The 20,913-nt window shown below is 40.1% G+C and overlaps 2 protein-coding genes across 9 annotated transcripts in view; both read left to right on the top strand.

The window, feature by feature from the left end:
* The window catches only part of TNFAIP8 (TNF alpha induced protein 8), a 61,922-nt gene extending 57,611 nt beyond the window's left edge, over nucleotides 1-4,311 (top strand). For all 6 annotated transcript variants that reach the window (XM_075020452.1, XM_075020451.1, XM_075020457.1 and 3 more), the window contains exon 2: nucleotides 2,453-4,311. In XM_075020452.1, the coding sequence (XP_074876553.1) occupies nucleotides 2,453-3,018 (566 nt within the window). In that variant the 3' untranslated portion in view covers nucleotides 3,019-4,311. The remainder of the gene's footprint in view (nucleotides 1-2,452) is intronic.
* Nucleotides 4,312-16,276: 11,965 nt separating this feature from the next.
* The window catches only part of HSD17B4 (hydroxysteroid 17-beta dehydrogenase 4), a 67,093-nt gene continuing 62,456 nt past the window's right edge, over nucleotides 16,277-20,913 (top strand). For all 3 annotated transcript variants that reach the window (XM_075021029.1, XM_075021031.1, XM_075021030.1), the window contains exons 1-2: nucleotides 16,277-16,410; nucleotides 19,514-19,567. In XM_075021029.1, coding sequence (XP_074877130.1) covers nucleotides 16,353-16,410; nucleotides 19,514-19,567 — 112 coding nt within the window. In that variant the 5' untranslated portion in view covers nucleotides 16,277-16,352. The remainder of the gene's footprint in view (nucleotides 16,411-19,513; nucleotides 19,568-20,913) is intronic.

Raw genomic sequence — 20,913 nt, 5'->3', positions numbered from 1 at the left:
ACAGTTTTCAAGTTCCTTTTTGGATTGACTGAAATGAAATACTGAAGTCTGAAAGTTTTGTATGTAGCAATTAAATTAGAACCCATGTAATACCACAGGGAAAATTAAACTGACTTCTGGTGTATTGCAAAGCAGATGGAAAATAGGTCGTGCTGGGTGGTCCCAAAACTTGGACAGTTTTTAGAGAAATGCCATAAAGAGTTTAACACCTCATGTAAGTGAGCAATTCCTGTTTTGCTTAAGCAATGGTAATTACATGTCGAGCTCTACTTTGTCAAATGTTAAATTACGTAATGTAATGGGGTTTTTGTTGAAAAACTGTAAATTTTTTTGAAAACTGCCATGTTTTCAGTTTCTTGAAATTGATGCTTTGCAGGTAAATTCTTAGAACCATACCTGACTGTTTGTGCAACTTGCTGGAGGCAGGTTGTAGGGATTTCTGTTCAATTACCATGGAGCATTCTGTGTGATATAGATAGCATTTTATAAGACTACCTACAGCACCCTGGGACAGAACATTTTAAAATACATATATATTGTATTGCGGGGGTTTTTTCTCTGCAAATTTATGGAAGAAACTTTGAAACAGCAAATTTTTAGTACGAACATCTGTATATCTTTGTGGAGTGTCAGAAAGAAGACATCATGAGCAATTACTAAATTGGAAGGCTTTTTAAAAAAAAAAGTTATGAAAGAACAATCAATATTGTTTTGGAGGGAAAAAAGCTATCGTTCATCTGTAGATCTTTGTAAAGCATTGGCTGTTGAGTTCTAGTATTTGACCACCCTTTGAAATACTTCGATTAGTTTTGTTTTTTTTAATAGCAACAGTTGCAATTTTACATTTAAAAACACGAAAAGTGAATCAAATATTTTCAGTTCAGATTGACTGCTTAACATCTTTAACGTCTTCCTGTATCTTTGTGGTTGAGAAACATGTCTTGTGATCTCGAGTGCTTTGCTCAAGATGGTTAAGAATGGGTTCTCTGCTTTTTGAGTGTCCTCATGTAGTGAAGATTCTAAAAAAATGCACTCAAATACTTCATGCTTCAAAACAAAATACAGGTATGTACTAAAAGGCTTAGGAAACAAAACCTGCTTGGAAGTTTCTGAGATGACTGAAATAGAGATTGTTACCAAGTTTCACAAAGGTAGAGTTGAAGAAAAAATACAGATTTGTGTCTCATGTCCTGAAGGACAGGTTCCTTCTTACTGCTGGAACTCTAGAGGCACCCTGTGTCTGAACACACCTAGCTGCCCAAATACGAACAGTTAAGAGGAAACCTTTTCCAAATTCAGGGACTTACTGTTTGGCATCTGCAGAGTTTATGTTTTCATTAAAGGGGGGGGGGGGACGAAGCCACAAAACCCCACATTTCCAGGCCCTGTGTTGGCAAAGCAAACCTTCCATATGTGAAGTAAATGTAAACAGATGAAGCTTTCCTTCAGCCTGTCTGAGACTCCAGGAAAGCTACAGCATAAAGGCAGCCATCTCCCAGACAGTTCAATATGAAATCAAATGTGCCTTACTGGAGAAGGTGCTGCAAAGGCAATGTGGTGTAAATAGTTGTCACTGGTAACAGAACATGACCTGTAACATTTCACAACACAAGTTTCTGAAAGAGCATTTGGGGTCTTTTAAGTATTTGAAGAAATTACAAACTGGTCATTAGGTATATCAGTGCAATCAAGCATAGTTTTGGAGGTGGAAATCTGTTCTAGGATATACTTTGTTGGTCACAGAAGGATTTCTTTATGAGGTTATGCTAGCAAATGTTAATGGCAATCCCTACACTGTTTATTTTTGTCTATTTCTGCATTAAGTATAGGACATAGAATTGCTAAATCTATACTTGCTTTCCTTCTGAAAATTAGCTGCTTCAGATTGCATTCAGAGAATCTCAGTGTTTGCTGATAAGGGATTTTTGTGTTTATATTGTATTTGTTTATATATAGCTATATATATGTATAAAATATATATATAAATATAATAGATGTGTGGGATCTGAGATCACTGATCATGTCATGCTAAGCATGAAAAAGTTTTACAATGGTTGATTCACTGAATTACTATCTTTAAGTAGCAGTGGTAATTGTCATGAGATTGGGATAGTCGTGGTTTCAGAATTCATTATGAATATGAGAATCAGATCAGACTTACGACTTATCTGATCAAATAGGGCAGGTTTATTTTAAACCATTTTTGAGCAAGTTCTATCTTGTTTTTATATTTTCTCAAAAGTAAAACAGTATAAAAGAATGTAAACCTAGAGACAAGTTTTAGCGATTGAAAAGGTGGGGTTTTCTGCAACTGCATGTGTAAGTTTGCATTATTTTTGTGGCAGTTAGTAAGACTAATATGAATGGATAGACATGGAACTATTCCTCAACTTACTGTCCCTAGTACGTCTGTTATGTAGTATTGACTGCATACTTTTTTTTCTCCCCCCAGTGGCCACAGATGTCTTCAACTCCAAAAGTCTGGCCATTCAGGCCCAGAAGAAGATCCTTGGAAAAATGGTGTCCAAATCAATAGCAACTACTTTGATCGATGATACAAGCAGTGATGTTTTAGATGAGCTTTATAGAGTGACAAAGGAATATACACAAAATAAAAAGGAAGCAGAGAAAATCATCAAAAACCTCATTAAAATAGTCCTCAAATTGGCAATTCTCTACAGGAACAACCAATTTAATCAGGATGAAATAGCGTTGATGGAGAAATTCAAGAAGAAAGTTCATCAGCTGGCTAAGACCGTGGTCAGTTTCCATCAGGTGGATTATACCTTTGACAGGAATTTTTTGTCCAAACTGTTAAATGATTGTAGAGAGCTACTTCATGAAATCATTCAGCGTCACCTAACTGCAAAGTCACATGGACGCGTCAACAATGTGTTTGATCACTTCTCTGATTGTGAATTTTTGGCTGCCTTGTACAATCCCTTTGGACCTTATAAACTCCATTTGCAGAAGCTTTGTGATGGTGTCAACAAAATGCTAGATGAGGGGAACATATAGGTACTTGTATTAATGTTGACTGCCTATGCGTTACTTGTAGATGAAACACTGTTGATTTATGAAGGAATAAGGGAGCATGCAAAAATGTTTTTTTACATTTTGACAATTATTTCTAAAATATCTTTATTAAATTGATTCCTTGTTATGAGCTATCTGTTGCTATTCATAGTCCATCTGGAAGAAAGACTGCACATGACTTTTTTTACTGTGCTTTGCCTATGGAAACAGCTGGATAAAGACAAAAGAGAACGCTCCAAGTAGAGTAAGAGTCTTGCAAGATAGATATACAAAACAAAACAATATGCTGTCAGACAATCCACATCTTTCATAGATTTACAGAATTATTTCTAAACTATCAGAGTCCAGTATGTCAGTAACAGACTATCGTGGTGATGGTATACTCTATAATTTCTCTGACTTATTTGTAAAATAGATGTATTTGATTCATTTATAGTCTTTTATGCTCTCTGCACAGATCACAGCTTCCTAATGTTGCCCTTATGAAGCATTCAGTTTCAAATAATATCAGTGATGCTGTCATGTAGAGTCTTAACAGGCTTGTTCATCTCCAGCTCAGTGGTGAAAACTTCCTGTCTGCAAGGCTACCAAGTATAGATCCTTATAGACCTGCACAGATGCTTGCTTCCTTTGATTAAATGGGGATTATTTGAGGAATAAGCTACAGTAAAATAGCCTAACTGGGGAAGAGTATTCCCTAGAAACCACCTGCGGTACGTAATTTTAACTCTACCTATGGTAAGGTAAAACACAGTGACTTACCTGTGCAATTCCTTAAGATATATAGAATCCTGCTAATAAGTCACAATTCTTTCTGAAAAGGTGTGAGGCAGTATATTTTATACACTAGGCTGATGTGTATGATGATGTGAATTCAGAAAGCTTGATCTGCTGAAAATAAATTCCAAGCCAATTTGCTTTGTGTACAATGAAACTAGAAACAGCAATTAGTTGTATTGTGTTATATACTATTTAACTAATGAAAAAATGGAATGTTGGATAAATTTTGTTTCTTCTTCTTTTTTCCCCTCTTATTTTCATCCATCTTTTTCCTCTCTCATCTTCTACCTGCCTTGCCCTTGGGGGATAAAAAAATGTGACTTTCTAGACACTGTAATGTACTTAAAAGCATGAAGTTAATACATTTCAAACACCAGAAGCATTTTTGTTAGGAAGCTTATAAAGAATTTGCTGTTTATTTAATTGCCAGTGTTTTTGCTGTTTGCTGTGTCCTTTTGTTGTAACAAGTAAACCAAAGAATATTTGCACTCTGAACTTTTCATGCCTTTTTTTTCCCCTTGTTGCATTTTAAATTATAAAGAGCAAACTTGGCCTGTGCCAGTAATGAAAGCATCACAGTCTCCGACATATGGCTTCAGCATTACTTGTAATTTTTTAAGAGAGAAAATTCACTTTTATTCATGTTTGTTTGGTCACTAGGCTCTGAATATTCCCGGAAAGGTGCCAGAAATGTGCCAGAGAAATGTGTGTTCAAAATGTGAACTCATTTTATACAAGCCACTAGTGTCCAGCAGAGAGAGCTGATTAATGTATTACTAGGCTAGAACAACTGGGAACTGATGTAAGGATAGTACACCAGAATTTGCCAAGAAATAGATTATTAGGTTAGACATCTGAAGGAATATCATTTAAGATCCCTTCCCATGTTTTACTTAAACAGTAAATACATTGTACTTTTGTCCATCAGAAGTCATGTATAGGAATGCAATATCATGAGGAAAATGCCACAAACTGTAAAGAGTATAGTTTCTGATGTATTTGTTCCACCTATTTCTTTTCTTTTCCCACCTAGAAAGAGAAAGCTGTTTGTTTTCTTCCCCAATTCTCTCTGAGGTGAGAATAAAAAGGAACTTGACTTCTAGAAATTGAAACAGTTTTCTTCACAAATCCTTTTTTCTAAATCATGTTCTGATTCTCCAAAATAGTATAGTTTATAATGAACGGTAACAGTTACTGAAAGGAGGACAGGACAGTACCTTGTTTAGAACAAGACGTAATATATGCATGTGCTACATAAAGCATGAAAGATTTTCTTCAGCCATGACCTAGAATATTTTGACTGCTCAAATTTGAATTTTCTCTGGGGCAAAGATTGCTTAAGTGTTCCTTGTACATTGTTAATGAACACCTACTCGCATATATATGAGCCATACTGTAGTCAAACTATGTATATTTTCAGTAAGACAGTAACTTCTTACTCAGTTGCATTATCTGGCCATTCACTTTTTAGAAGTGAAAATAGCTCATGGAGATTTGATTATAAGCATAAAAACTTGACAAATAGGAGAAGTTATATGTAGCTTACAATGTAGTTACAGTCTTCTGAGATGCTGTAACAATAGTTCTTGTCTGGCATTCATTTTCAATTACAAAGAAGTGACTTCTGTAATGATGAAAGAAAACAATTGTACTGGATTTCCAAAGACCTACCTTTATAAATAACACAACATAACACTCAAGCGGTATACTTTCGCAGTTAATTTATTTTTCCTGCAGCATACATAAATAGTGGCTTTAATTATCAAAATTCAGAAATAAATTGATAACATTTTTCCTTTTAATACATTTGTCATATTAAAGCATCGACCCTCTAGCAGAAACTTGGCATAGTCAAGAGTTTAAAAAAGGTTACATTAGTACTGTTTAATTATGGGTAGGATAATGCCATTATTCTGTGCTGTGAAACTGATGCAACATTGTGTTTTAAGAGGATAAAAATCATTAATACATTAAAGTCCAATCATGGATTCACTTTACACTATGCTTTTATATCTCAGTACCTTAGGTGTTTCCTATTTGTAATGCCCATTCAAAGTTTAGTTAAAATGTAGTGCCAAATGCCATCAAAACGTACGTTGGTGAAGTTGTGGAAGTTAAAACTAGTGTTACAGCCTTCTAGAGGCACTGAAAAAGTGGCAACTCAGACCTTGGATACCTTTTGCAAGACATAGCAAACAACTGTGATCTCAGCCATACAAAGAAAGCAAGATACAGGGAGGTTATCATGGCCATTTTGTGTGTGCTACCTTAAAAGGGATTCACTAAACCTTTTGACCACCCCTTAATGATGTTTGTATGCATTTGTGTGTATGCATAGACAAAAAAAAAAAAAAAGACAAACAAAAAGACAGAACTGGGTAAGTTACAAACCTTATTCTTGTCCTTAAGCTCTCTTGAGATTTTTTTCCATTTAGAAGGCATGGAGATTAGTAGGAGTCCGGAAGCTTTCAGCAACTGGTGTGGGGCTATATTTTTTTTTCTTTAGGGAAATACCAAATCATGTCCCTTCTACAAAAAGATTCAACCCCACCCATAAAGCAAATTCCTGTAAAATAAAGGAGTGAGGAGATGGCCAATTGCTTTCTTACATCTCTCCCTAAAAAGACTGCATTGTCCCAAGAAAGTAGTGAGCTGATTTTGATGGAAGTTGGCTTCAGTTGCTTTCCAGCCCCTTATTGTAGCTGTAACAGCTAGAATGTGACTATTTAAAGGTAAACTTGAATTCTGCATGTATCTCTTCAAGGGACCACAACATGCTTGTTTTCATGGTCTAGCAGAGGAATTCACACTACCCATAAATCCATCATTGTCAAAGGTGACAGTGTTATTAAAAGGATGCATAAGTTGCACATTGTATGGGCTTAGATGGTCTCTCTCTGATGAGTTTTCACCATCTGATGACCTGCTACCAAAGCTTTCCTTTGGCCTTGCATGCTTTTCCTGCCCATCTGAGCAGCAGAACTAGTCTTCAGACAGGTCTATTCCTTTGCTACTATTTTTGCCCCAAGATTATATTACATTGTGTATGCATCTAAGGAGAAGAGTAGATAGACAATGTTACCCACTTTGCTTAATGAAAAAAAAAACAACAGAGCTAACTACCAGTTTCCGGGGGATTTTTGCAATGTAATTTGGAATCTGAAAGAATAATCTACATCTTGATTTAGTTGTTAATACTGTTTCGGATATAGTGTATATCCTCATCACTTTAATAAGCATTTAGCTGTGATTTCAGTACATGTACTTCTGAGCCTTTAAAAAAAAACACACACACATACACACAAAACCCTAGTGCTTTTGAATGCATTACAGAGGGTATGCTTCAGCATGAACATGAAATGAAGATTCCCGTTTGCATAACCATTTGCAGAGAAACCTTCTTATTACAACTGTTTTTCATTGAGGTTTGGGCAGGTCAGCCAACATTCATGGTTAAGTGGCAAACATCTGCGCTTTGGATAAAACAACTGTCAAAGGAGATTATAGTTGTCCAGAAAAGTTCTGTAATATCTTATTTTTTTACATTTTGCACATAAATGAAACTTCTTTTGGGAGAGGAAAGTTTCCTATCTATCTTAAAAAAAAAATTGCTGCCCAAACCCACACCGTGGCTACTACTCAGAAACTTTAGGCTAAGTAACGTGGTTGTTCTTTCCAATTTGTTAAAAAAAACCCCAAACCCAACAAAACCCTTTCATTTGTTCTTAGAGAGAAAGTTCTTAAAAACTAGTACATAGTAAATTACTAACCTATTCATGCTGAAGTTTGCATAGTGGAGCTGAAATTATATTGCAACTTTGGCATTAGTATTAAATATTTTAGGTTACCATGTGATTTATTTTCCCTCTATGAAAATAAAGGAGAAGTATCTTCTTACAGGGTATGTCTAAGAGCTGTCTCTGTTACAGTAGTGCTTGGCCTATATCACAAATCAAGATTTCTTAATGTTTAAACCACAAATTGCTGAAGGGACTTCTCTTTTCTTAGTACTCAGTTTTGATATTTAGAGTTCTGGTTTCCAGTTTTAAAGCTGACATTTACAGGCAGGACATTCCTAAATCAATACCCACTATTTCTTGCGATCTTGGGAAATACAGGAACTGACGTATGTCTTCTAACAGTCTGTAAATTTCTACTTGCTATCACAACAGCAGTTTCTGCAGAAATGTCCCTTATAGCTTTCCTTTATATCAGGGAGCAAACTAAAATAAATGCAGCTCATAGCTTTGGGATGTCCCATGATTAAACAGCATCAAGCAAAGAAGCGGACTATAATGATTAAGAATAACAGAATTAAGGAGGTACATTACTTACCCAGCTTTCCCAAGCAACAGAAACTTGTTTGCTATTTGTTGTTCTCCCCTGTGGGAAACTCTTGGTGTGGTAGGTGGAGGACAAATGCAGAGCTTCCTACAGTTGCTGTGATTTAGATATAAATTACTTTTACCATCACCATCTATTACCATCTATTCTAAAAATCTTAACACTGGATTTTAAAATCATACTTTCCATTGGCTTAATGACAAATTAATTCCTATTTCAGTTTGTATTAAATATTCGGGTTTTAAATGTGCTTTTATTATGCACATAAATACGAGCTTAAACAAAATAGAAGTCAGCCTCCTGCACCCTATTTTTCTTCCTAGATACCTTGTTTCTTCAGTCACTATGTGTTTTGTGTGCTACAAAGAAACTTCTTAGTGGATATAATTCTGAAGATTTTGATAAATGCAGGTTGTTCCAAGAGAAAATTGTTGGCTTTTCACCCACTTCTCCAGTTCCTACTGGCACCTTTTCAGACTATCAGCCCCACTAGTCTTTAAACTTGGCAACCTAAAGCCCTTAATTTGCAACACATTTGTGGGACATTTTGAATTACATTTTTCAGAATTAATTTATCGTTGATTGTTCTAGCCAAACCACAGCTAACAGAGATGAAAAACATTGTTACATTTAAGTTGTGTGAGATTTTTTTTTAATACCAAGAGTATGATGGTGTAGATAGAATAAATCAGCCCCAGTAGGGTCCGTATACCACCAGTCCTTCTTTTCTTGCATGGTAATGGCAATGCACCAGTTCTACTCCATTATGGAATACTGTTGAAAAATTATTTGGCTTTCTTGAGCAGAATTTAGTCTCCTTTCATGTGAGGAATCTATTTCAGTAGCTGGGCTTGGCTTGGGTCCTCAGAAGAAAGTCCCCTGGCTGTTCATAGACTGCTGTTAATTAAGGGCTCCTGTGACACGAAAGGACAGCCTTTCCCCATTCCAGAAGCACTTAGCTGATGCTTTCAGTTTACTTCACTGACTGGGCATGAGATACTGTGGTTTTTTGCTGTGTTCGTTTGGGGTTCAGTTTTATTTTGTGGAGAGTCAAGACCTACAACTGTGTCCCATCTGCTAGGCCTGCTAAGAGATTTCAGAAATAAAACAGACTGAGGCAGTGCTTTGAGCCAGGGGTGAAATAAGTGCATTGGTCCCAGGACATGACATGACATCAGCTGGTACTTTCAAGAAAGCTGGTTCTGTATCTCAAGGATCTTGATAATACAGCAAGAGAAAAATGATGTCATCATTGGAACTAAAGGGAGTCTCTTTGCCCAACTGAAAAGCTGTCTATCTCAGTTACAGGCTGCCTAACTTGATTTCAACAGTATGGACACTCCCAAAAGTGCATTTGCTGTGCCATCATATGAGAAATTATTACAGAAAATTGGATAGCTCAGCACTTTTCTGGGAGAAAGGGCTGTGATGAGACAAAGATCTCATTAAGTTTGCTTTGCCATCTTCACTGTGATAAGGACTACTGCCTACTGTAAGCATAGGCATTTGACTTTGGCTAAGTAAGACCGCATGTTTAAGCTTACAGTTCCAGTATCCTATGACACTGCAATCAACTGCTTACCCCAAAGCTAGAACTGAGTAGCTTATGCTATAAAGTATGGAAACAGGGAAGGAGGCCCTTTACAAAACAGTATTGATGAAAATTAGTCTTTGCTACTGTTTCGAGCTGGGAGAAACTTGCCTGGGAAATTCAGACTTTCCACCTCATTCCCAATTAGCAAAGCAAGTGCTGAAGAGGAGTACAAGCTCCTACAGGAAAAGGCGTTTATGTTGTTACTTAGTTGACTGGCTGTTCTCCACCTACCCATTTTGCTTCTAAGGTAGTGGGCTATTCCATAATTCATGTATTCTTGATGAAAATTGCTCTTTACTGCAGGTTGGGGAGGAATTCTCACCACAGAATATAGTCAATCTGGACCTGTCACGTTTGGCTTTCATTTGCATTTTTGGGGTGATTGGGGTGGAAGCTGGTGGAGTGGGTATTTCTGAGAGACAACTGGAATTCTGCTGTTTCTCTGGGGGGAATTAATACATGTGTGCTGTTGTGCACAAAGAAAGCTTCTGTAACACTGGCATTAAGAACTCTAGAATGCCCTTGGTGGCAGCTTGAGAGAAGAGGCCATTTTAGGAGGCATAGTTTAAAAGTAGCTTATCTTTTGTGCACATTTTCTGTTTATTAAAGGAGCTGCCTGGATTTATTCTACGAGCAGAACCTCTTGAAATTTTTGGCTGTTCTAAAGCTCAATATGGCTATTAACTCAGGAAGCAACTGCACTGAATCAGTTTTCTCAGGAGACATTTCAAGCCTTCCATTTATTCATTAGAGATTGAGCTCATCTGTAGAATCTATTTACCCTTAACTTGGTAGTAGTCTCAATATGCATCTGATTTCCACAGAATGCAACATATGGTTATTTGCTAGTCTTTCACCTCTTATTTTAGTCCATGTGGGGTTTTTTTGGTTTTTTGGTGGTTTTTTTTTTTTGCCTTCAAGGAGGCCAAGTTAATGGATTTTTCATGAAGAATCATTTAGGATGGAATGGAGTAGTTGTTACAGGAGCAACACCATAACCTTTTGCCAGCACCTCACTAACGTCTCTCCACAGGATGTATTTTCAAAGCTGTAGATGTGCACAAGCAACTAGTTTCTGCTTAATGAGTTTGTTCTACTAATGCATTACTACATACCAGCTCAGCAGTCCACCAAGCCCTGACTGACCCAGGGCTTCAGTCTCCCTTAAACCCTAAGTCTCTGATGGAATCAAATGGAGGGCTTCCATAGTGCTCTGCTTGTGCCCCAGCATGGATTTTCCACTTAATTGACTGGTATGTGCAACAAATGCCAAAATTAATGTTTCTTGCCAAAACAGGGACGTGAGACCTCCTGTGATGTGGGTTGTTGACAAGAGCTATAAAAATGTTTGCCTTTACATGTGCAGTTGGTTCATAAGAATATATCCACTGTTAACTACACAGTAGGCTGCTCTTCAACATCACATCGGGAAAGCTGCTTTTCAAGTTCTGAGGGTCACAAACAATGGATTCAATGGCAAGAAAACCCCCACTTACTAAATGCTGTAGGGTCACAGAAAAATAAAAGAATACAACAGAATGCAAGTTAGAATGGAAATAATACTATTTGCTATTCCTGCAGGTGAAAGAAATCAATAGAAACACTATATGCTAGCTATAAGGAATTCTCAGCAGCGGTTTCTAGCACATGAACTTGTATATCTAATCAAAATAAGTAGTTTTATCTAACCACTTTTACTAAGAGAGTAATTAGTAGGGGGAGCTGGGCTATAGAGTTCATTTTTACGAGATGAACATTTGTGAGCAGCTGAGGGCTGAGACCTCTCAATGACCTCTCTGCACTGGCAGCCAGAGGATGGCTGCAGAGAGAGGGGGGGGGGGGGAAATGGGGATGATGACCTGGCTGCAAGTGAGGTCCCTTTGGTCACAGCAGAAAACATCTATCTTCAAAACCCCAGGGACTTCTACAGCAGTAAGGCTGTGTGGAGGTACCATCTCTTGTAAGCCATGCTTTTGTAGTGTTCAGTGAAGGGTGCCACAGTTTTTAATATGGATTTAATATCTAGTTGCTGGTCATGGCAAGAAACATCTGGTTGCCCCCTTCACTCTCACTTGTAGAGAAATCTTTGTTCCCAGTCAATACGCCTCTACAAATCTCCATGAGCAAAATCATTTAGAAAGCAAATAAAGTACTTGAAAATGAGTCGTATGATCCAAACAGGTCTTTTAGCAATATTAAAAAATACAGAGTAAAAGCAAGTCTGTCAATTCATTTACTCCCCCTGAATAAAAGGTTCAAATGTGCTCACCATAGAAAACATTTTCAATGGGATTAAGACTCTTACAGTACCCACAACACATGCAACCCCAAGTTTATAAGAGACAAAGCCAAAAAAAACCCCCCAATTATCTAACCTTTGATGTAGTCAAAAGAATGACTACATCATACAAACATCAAATTTGTTTTAGTGCACAATATGAACATTCACTGTTTATAAAAGAATTTACCTGGTCTAGGCATTGAAGCATAACAGAAAAAACATGATTGTACTCAGTATTACAGGTTACTGCCTGGGGTTTTTGGCAAATTTTTCCTGGTGTAAAAAGCCTGCTATGTCAGTAAAAGAGTTAATGATAAATATACGTTAGTTCACAGTGCTCACTAAGAGAAAAAATAAAGCAGATTTAATTAAGTCTTCCTTTCCGACTCACTTATTTCGTTACCAGTTTCGACCACTTTACACCCTGTCTGGCTGAGTTTGGAATCTGGATATCCTGCTATTAATCTCCCACTAGGGCTCACTCATTCAAAACTCAGTTTGACACCTGCTATTGATTTGTGGCTTGACACCTGCTGGATTCAAGTTTCCACCTAATGTCACCCTGCTTTGGTTAACAGTGGTAGTGTTTTGCCCTCATACCTCATTTCAGACTGATGCAAGTATTTTCTGATAGCTGTATGACTTTGGAGCAAATCATTTCCAACTGTTAAGGGAACCCATCAAAACCCTTTCCATTCTGAGTGGCTCTTCTTCTTCTGGATCTTTTGAATACAGACGGGTTTCACTTTAAAAACATAAAATGTCAAGGTGACATACTTTCACTCCAGTGCACTTCCTGTTGTGTTTTCCAGAAAAAAAAACACCAAACCTGTTGAGGAAACTCCAATTTTATTTATTTTTGTGAAGTGTGAACTCGTTGCTGATTCTAATCCCAGTCTATGCACCAAAATGAGAAAGCTATAGAAGATCCTGATTTGTTAACAAGGCCTATTGGTTAGCTACCTAAAGAACAAATTATGCTATAGGAGTACCTCAGGGTCTGATCTTACTTGGGGCATGTAACTACTAGCTTCCAGGCAAATTCCAAGAGTCTAGTCCTTGCCTTGAATAGCCAATGATATAAAAAACCCAGGATGCAGAAGACTATGGAATCTGAAAGGCTAGAGCTGAGATGGCATGTTCAAGATCATGTAAGAGGCCAGAACCAGCACCAAAAATGAATGAAATTCTCATAGGACTCATTTATAGCCACACACACAAAACTATGCTGCTTGAGATATGATTATGTAAGGGATTATGCAAATAAATAAGGATGACCACATTAGTTCCTGCGAGCATTCCCCGTCTGAACTAGAGTTTCCAGGAGCATATGCACAGTTGACTAAGCTGGGTATTTGTGCTGTTAGTTTGCACGCATTCCCCTACCCTAACAAACTACATCCTAAACTTACTGGACAATACAGACCCAAGCCCCCAACACCCCTAATAAACATGTGGGAGCCAATAAGGGTACGTAATGCTCAGCACATAGCACACTGGCTACACACTGCATCAGTGCACGGCTCTCTTCCGTGCACTGTGCCTGTGGCGGGGCCAGCCTGGTGGCTCTCGCAGCAGCCAGTACCGCTCTTGTCCTGGAGACTTTCCGCTCATCTCCCCGGTGGGAGCCCCATCCCACGGTATAGCAACAATAACCAAAATACTGAGTGTTGAGGCTAAACTAAAGCTCACACACGGTTATGAGCTCAATCTGTTACTTCCTCAGGAAGAGCAATTGCAAACTGACTCCAGCTCTGCCTTCCCAGGGAACAACTTCCTCCTGCCATCAAGCGTAGCACAGACAAATCACCATCAGTGATGTTCTCTCTGCTATACACAGCCAGCTGCACCGGGCCTCTCACTGGTGTGAAATTTGCTCTTGTCTTGAGCTGCATTCAAATGAAATATGCAAACTTTGTAAGTGTAATTAGTTGCGAGGATATTTTGTGCCGATTAATACCAGTGCCAGAATAACACACATCCAGTGCAAGGGCTTGTTTCTGTGCATAGTCAACAATATTTCCCATAGTTAAAACTCGTGATTTTTTGTAGGCTATTTGTCTGTCCTGTGTTCCCTTTACCTGCCTCCAGAACAATTTTTCGTAGTTTCCAATGCATACATATAAACTGCATACACAGCCAGAAGAATGCCACCATCCCAGTGAATCTATTGGCTAAGTAAAACCAGTGTGTATTAAAAGCAGTGTCCATTTGACCTGATCTGTGCATAAGCCTTTTTTACGTTCGTCGTATTAGAATTTCATTACTTGTGGTGTGGTATTTGTAAATGTAGAGATCGAAGTCACTTTTACTGTATCACAATGCTCCCTCTAGTGCCCAAACTGTAAACTGCAATTATAGTATTCGATGCAACTTCTCTGTTCAAACTGAACCGCATGTAATAAAATCACAGGCAATACATCTTTATTCCTAATACTTCTAAAGGAGTGAATGTTACAGACTACCTGAGGTCAGAAATGCTAATTTCTTCGAGTTTGGAAGTCTCCAAATAGCTATCACTTGGGTAACTATCACCTCTCTTTAGACGGTAATGCACTAACAGCCAAGGAGATAATCTGCAGCAAAACCTTTTTTTTTTTTTTCCTACTAACTCCAGAAATAATCCAAACTTTACAAACTGTACAAGAAATGTTAATAATGAATTAAAGTTCATCTGTGCAGAGGGAGAATGCCGATGATTTCCACAGTAAAATAAGCTAGTCAGCTGCTCTGAATTCTGGGCACTCCTTACTCTGTTCCCTGAGCACCTCCTAGGTTTAAGACAGACAATGCAAAGAAGCAGGGAGTTTACAGCTCCCAGAATCTCAGGCTTATAGTGCTCTCAGTCAGCCAGGAGAGCAAACAAGTAAGAAGGAATAGCTCCATGAGATCCCTGTCCATAGTTCAGATAAAATTTGTCATCACCTGAGTTGGGTAAGTAATACTGGAAAATCCTAACTAGATCTACTGCTGAGATCCAGAGCAGTGGCCCTACAGAACTCCCAACAGAACTACATGCTGAATGACACCATCTCACACAACACCATGCCTGCAATGATATAATGAATAGGCATGTTCATTCTTACTTAACCCCTCTGCCGGTTCCACAAAATACAATCATCTCTCCTACTCTTTCCTCCTCACGCTGTTCCCCTGCTTCACCATGGGGTCATGCCCATGGGCTGCAGTTCTTCACAAACTGCTTATGAGTGGGTCCTCGCCACACGGCACAGTCCTTCAGGAACAGAATGCTCCAGCCTGAGTCCTCTCCACAGGCTGCAGTCCTTCAGGCACAGACTGCTCCAGCGTGGGTCCCGCATGGGGTCACAAGTCCTGCCAGAAAACCTGCTTCCCCATGGGCTGCAGGGGAATCTCTGCTCTGGTGCCTGGAGCACCTTCTCCCTCTCCTTCTTCACCAACCTGGGGGTCTGCAGGGCTGTTGCTCTCCCATGTTGTTGCTCTCCCACAACTGCCACGCAGTGTTCTTTAGACTTTCTCAAATACGTTCTCATGCAGGCACCACCAGCTTGGCTGCGGGGCTCAGCCGTGCCGGGCGGTGGGGCGGCTGGAGCTGTCTGCCTCTGGCACAGGGCAGCCCCAGCCTCCCCTCACAGAGACGCCTGCAGCCCCCCTGCCAGCACCTGGGCACGGACACCCAGTACAGCCTTCCACAGACGGAGAGGCAAATCTGGGGGGAAAAAAAGGCAGCATGTTTCACATTAATTGTTCCATCCAAAGAACTCCCACAACCAGAGAAGCAACAGCTGAAAGCAGTGACCTGGATTGGGAAATAGCAATTAAAGCAAAAAATAACACAACATAAAACACAAGATTAATACGAAAGAAGTAAAACAAGATTAACTTTAAACGGAGGCGTGATGTCTACATTCAGACAGCCTGACCTCGAAATCCGCCCTACCCGGCCGTGGCCTCCTTAGACACCCGTGAAGACGTGCCTGCCCTGCAGCAGGACGGACAAGCTCGCCTGTCACAGTCCCCGCATTTCACAAGCGGCTCTCCTCGCCTCGCCTGTAAAGGCATGGCAACACAGCGAACCGGCGGTGCCGGCGCCCGAAAGCGACCGCCTGCCCCCGCCGCGGGGCCCAGCTCCTTCCCCACCTCAGCTCGGCGCCGCCAGGGCCCGCGTCGCGCCCCCAACCGCCTCCCGCAGGGCGGTGGCGGCGGCGCATGCGCGGTGGCGGCCCTCGCACCGCCCCCCCCCCCCCCTTCCCCTTGTCCTGCCCTGCCAGCGGGGGGCCGGGCCGGCGGGCCGGGCAGTCGAGCGCCGGGAAGCGGAGCGCCGGGAAGCGGAGCGCCATGGCGGCCGGGCTGAGGTTTGACGGGAGAGTGGTGCTGGTCACCGGCGCCGGAGGAGGTGAGCAGCGCCGTCCCGTCCCAGGGTGCGGTGTGGCGGGGGGGGGGGGGGTTCGTCCCCCGCGGGAGGCGGCTGGGTGCGTGGCGGGGCTTCCCGCGGCAGGCCGGGCGAGGCGATCTCCCTGCAGCCGCCGCTGACAGGTGCCCCCGTGCCCTCCGGTGGCAGCCGGGGACGTCAGTGAGGGCTGTGCTCCTGGAAGACGTTTTTGTGTTTGTTTGTTGTTGTTTTTTTGTTCCCCCCCCCCCCCCCCCGCAGAAGAGAGAGGTGCGGCGGCGGGTAGGAGGCGCGGGGCCGCGGCGGAGGCCGGGCCCCGCGGCGGCCCTGTTAGGTGCCGGCCCTCGCCCGTCAGGGCCGCCGTGGCAGTGCCAAGGCTGTACAGGGGTTACCGTCGCGTTTGTTGCAGCGCTTTGGAGCTACTGCGGTTCGATCTGAGCGCTAATACTGCTGAAAATTAGCACTGCCTCCAAATGCGTGCTTTCTGTTCCTTAGGTACCCGGGAGGAGCATCGCAACTTCATAGCAGTCAGTAATGGGTGTCCTGCTCCACTCGCTCTTTTGGTATCTTAATTCCTTCCAGTTTTGCCTTGGACCTAGTGATTGACGCTGTAACCTGCGGGGTCTGGCACAGTGTTGTGCAGCAGGGGATTGACGTGGGCCAGTGCTGCTGTGGAAAGCAGCCTCCGACCTGCTGCTGCCTTCCTTGGCCTCCTCCTGGGAGGCAGCTGAAGGCACAGGGGAGAGAGGGCGGGGGAGAGGTGAAAGACTGGGGAGAGATTTCCTTCAGCAGGAGGGATGGCCTGTGCTGTTGGTGGGCTGCGGGCCTGGCCTCTCCAGGGGCGGTGGTTGTGCAGTGGAATGCTTGGTTTTGCCAGGAAATGTTTTTGTATTTGCTGTTGTGGTGTGGCTTGGTTGAGGTGTGGGTGTTTTTGTTGTTTTGGGTTTTTTTTTTCCTTCTTCCTCTGAATGCGTGCTTTGACCTTTGCCTACTGTGGTACTTCCAGTGAAGGAAGGTATGAGCTGTGAGTATGGACTAGAGAGAGGCAAAGTTTGTAGCTGTGATGAGCTGCTAAAGGAGCTTGTTCTGCCATCCACTAAGAAGGTTCTGCCTTCCCACAGTCAAGTTTTGCTCTTTTTTTGTGGAGCTGGCCATAGCCAGAGGATTGATTTTGGGGGCCTAGTTTATGTGATGTCTTGCGGAGAAAGACCAAGAATATGAGATTTTGTGGAAAGCACTGAACAGTCCACTCGCGTCACCTGAAGTTGACAAACCTGAGAATAATTGAGGCCAGATCTTTGTATGGTGCTTTTCAGCTTTCACCAGACCTATATTTATGTGCTTTTCTCTGTATAACAAGTCTCACTGAAGAACAGGTAATAGCAAAACAAAGACACTTTGGCAATAACAAAGCTTCTTAAAAAGCACTGCGTGGAGCAAAATTTGCTTGTCGTAAGCGTGGGTACAGTGACCCTTGTGCTTCTAGTATTAGGCTCCTTAAAAATGTTTTGTTAATAGAGAAAACTTTCCTTGGATGTGTTATTTCACAATAGTTTTTTGATAAGTGGTTGATTAAATTTAAGCCAAAATAAAGGGAAGCTCCGTTAACTTCAGATTAGTTCTTATTTTGCTTTTATTTGGTTTACAGCACTGTAGTTAGACTGTACTGCTAATAGCATTGTTTGTCAACGTTGATTTTTGAATGGGATGCTGCTGAACAGATCAGAGCTGTCAATTTATCTGCAACAATATGGATCACTAATTTGTTTTAAAGTGAGACCTGTTTTCACATACACAGGCACCTAAAAATACAGTAGTTTCTTTTCACTTTGGGCAAATCCCTTGTGAAGTATTGTTTCTGCCTGTTGTGCAGCATTGTCATTGTTTATGCAATGCAAGCTAATTTTTTTTTAAATTTTTTTTAAGACTAGTTTTGATTCTTAAGCATTCAGTCCTTGCTTGCCAGTTGAGAATACCGGCACATAACATGGTCTGGGTTTTGTGCATTTCTCAGTTGTGTGGCTTTTCAAAACAAAAAAAAGTTTTCTTGGACTTGTGTTACATCAGGCAGTGGATGTATATGCAGCTCACATATGATACTCTCCATTGCAGAGGCTTGTAGAAGTCTTAAGGAAAATTGTGATTTGTTGGTGTGAGGTTAGTGTGTTTCAAAACAGGCTGAACAGTTCTGATTTTTTTTCCCCATTTTTTCTTCTCAGAGCTAGCTTTGAATGTTTTGCTGAGGGGCAAAGAGATACTGTTGTACTCTGAGAAACTTTTTTCTGAGGGATCATCCTTTGATCATTCAAGTCTCAGTTTCTTTTGAAATGAAAAAAAGCATCATTATCATTGATTTTGATAACTTTTGATTGGTATAGTGGGTAATATCTCTGTAAATCATTTGTCATAACAAATAACTAATGTATTGCACACCTAGAATCTAAGCCAGAGTAAAGGTGCAAGAGTCTTGCTTTTGTATGTGAGGCAAAAATGACAGTCTTCTGTTGCAACGGGTAAACTATGGCTGCATCTGGTTAACTGTAGTATTAAGTGATTGTTTTACATCAAAATAATTGCAGGGGTTTTGTTAGTACATCTTCAGTCAGTTAAATTTTGTTTCATTTCTTCTTCAAATCTAAAAGACTAACCAGGGAAGTATCTTATTCACTTAGAATGTAATTAATTAACTTGAAACATCCCCTCCTTCTTCAAGGTTACATCAAGACATTAAACTTTCTGCCTTACAAATGTGTTTTTCTATCACAAGCACAAACTCAGCAGCAGACAGCTTTCCCTGATGGTTCTGTTGAGTGCAATAACAAAGAGTAAGCATGGGGGTTTGGTTGTTTTGTGGTGTTTTTTTTTCATTTTTTTGACTGGAGGTTTTGTCTACAATTTATCTGTTTGTTTACATTTATGTTTTGAACTTATGTGAAACTTTTAACTCCTGGGGTAAATAGTGTTTTACTTTGAACCTTCAAGGTGTTTGTGTTGATTTGGTGCTTTTTTCTTAATGCAGTTCATTTTTGTCTAGCTTTTTCTCTGAATTGTGAACCAGGAGACAAATTGACTCTTTTTTAAGCTTTTTTTTTTTTTTTTCCAATACTAGGTTTGGGCAGAGCATATGCTCTGGCTTTTGCTGAAAGAGGAGCTTCAGTAGTTGGTAAGTTTTATGTTAACTAACTTGATCTAGACAATAACCTTTGCCTTTTCACATAGCTTACATTCAACAGTCCATGCCCTTTTAGACAGTAACCTTTGTTATTTAATGGTTTTCTGTCTTATCTTTTACTATTTAAATTTTGCTTGTAAGCTTTATTTTCTTATGAAAAAAGTCGCCCAAGTTTGTCCAAGGGCTTATCTTTGCTGGAAAGCCAGTTTGAATCATATCATTTCCTGGACTTGATTTCATCCATGCGTACCAATCTTTACTGTGAGCTGTGGCCAGAGAGGGTGTTGTCTTGGGTAAATACTGTTCAGAAACTTTTAATATGACTGTTTGAAAATGCGAATATGTTATCTTCTAGTACCTTCTCCCAGGAAAGAAGTTATTGGAATGTAATGCAGTATCAGTAGCCCCCAGAAAACACAAAATGTGCTGAAAGTGCAATGCATTGTTTCTTTCTGTGGTGCAGCCATCTGGTCTCAATGACAGTGCCAAATAGCTCTCAGTAAAGGATTTCTGATAGTTTTGTAGTCATTTGGTTGAACCCTTTTCAGGGAATATTTAGTTGTGCAAAATGCTGTATCACAAGCTAATTCTGAAGGTTAAGTTATGTTCTTGGACACTGTCTGGCAGTTGGCATCGCCATTTGACTGCCTTTGAATGAATTTGTACAAGTATTATTGATGAGTTCAAGGTTAAATGTTTAAACAGATTATGGACAAGAATTTACTTACTGATTTTTAGTAGCTTTCTAATAAAAATCCCAATCTTAGTTTACAAAATTTCATTAAAATTGTTTGGTTTTACTTTATTAATTAAATATGAGAAGTCTATGTGTAGACAACTTAAAAAAAAATCTAGGTATTATTTTCTGGTAGTTACCACCTTTGACACTTATCTTTTTACTAGAAACATGGTTACTTCATCTCAAGTTCTTATTTAACAAAAATTAGGTCACTAAAGCAGCCCAAATGTTTAATTGTATTGACTTTGTGTAGCAAGTGGTGTTCTGATTTTCCAGAATGATCTAAAAGAAAATGTATTGTATTGCCTGACCACAGCTAATACTGCTTTATCTCATGGCCTTATTGCACAATAGCTAAATCAGTAAGTTGAAAATTGACTGTCTGTAAGGGAAACATCTTGTTTCCCTCTGGAAACTGCACCTCACTTCATCTCTTCTAACAGTAGTGCTTTGCAATTACCTCTACATGCTTGTATTTATTTTTCTTATTCTTGTTCTGTTATGATTCTGACATCAAAGAGTTGAGAAGTTACCTGTGTAAAGATTTGAATTTTTTTAACTCAAGCAGATATAAGAGTCGTGTCTTGTCCCTTTAAAA

Source organism: Buteo buteo, chromosome Z, assembly GCF_964188355.1.
Source record: "Buteo buteo chromosome Z, bButBut1.hap1.1, whole genome shotgun sequence".
NCBI classification, from domain to species: Eukaryota; Metazoa; Chordata; class Aves; order Accipitriformes; family Accipitridae; genus Buteo; species Buteo buteo.
This window is presented reverse-complemented; position numbering and strand designations above follow the sequence as displayed.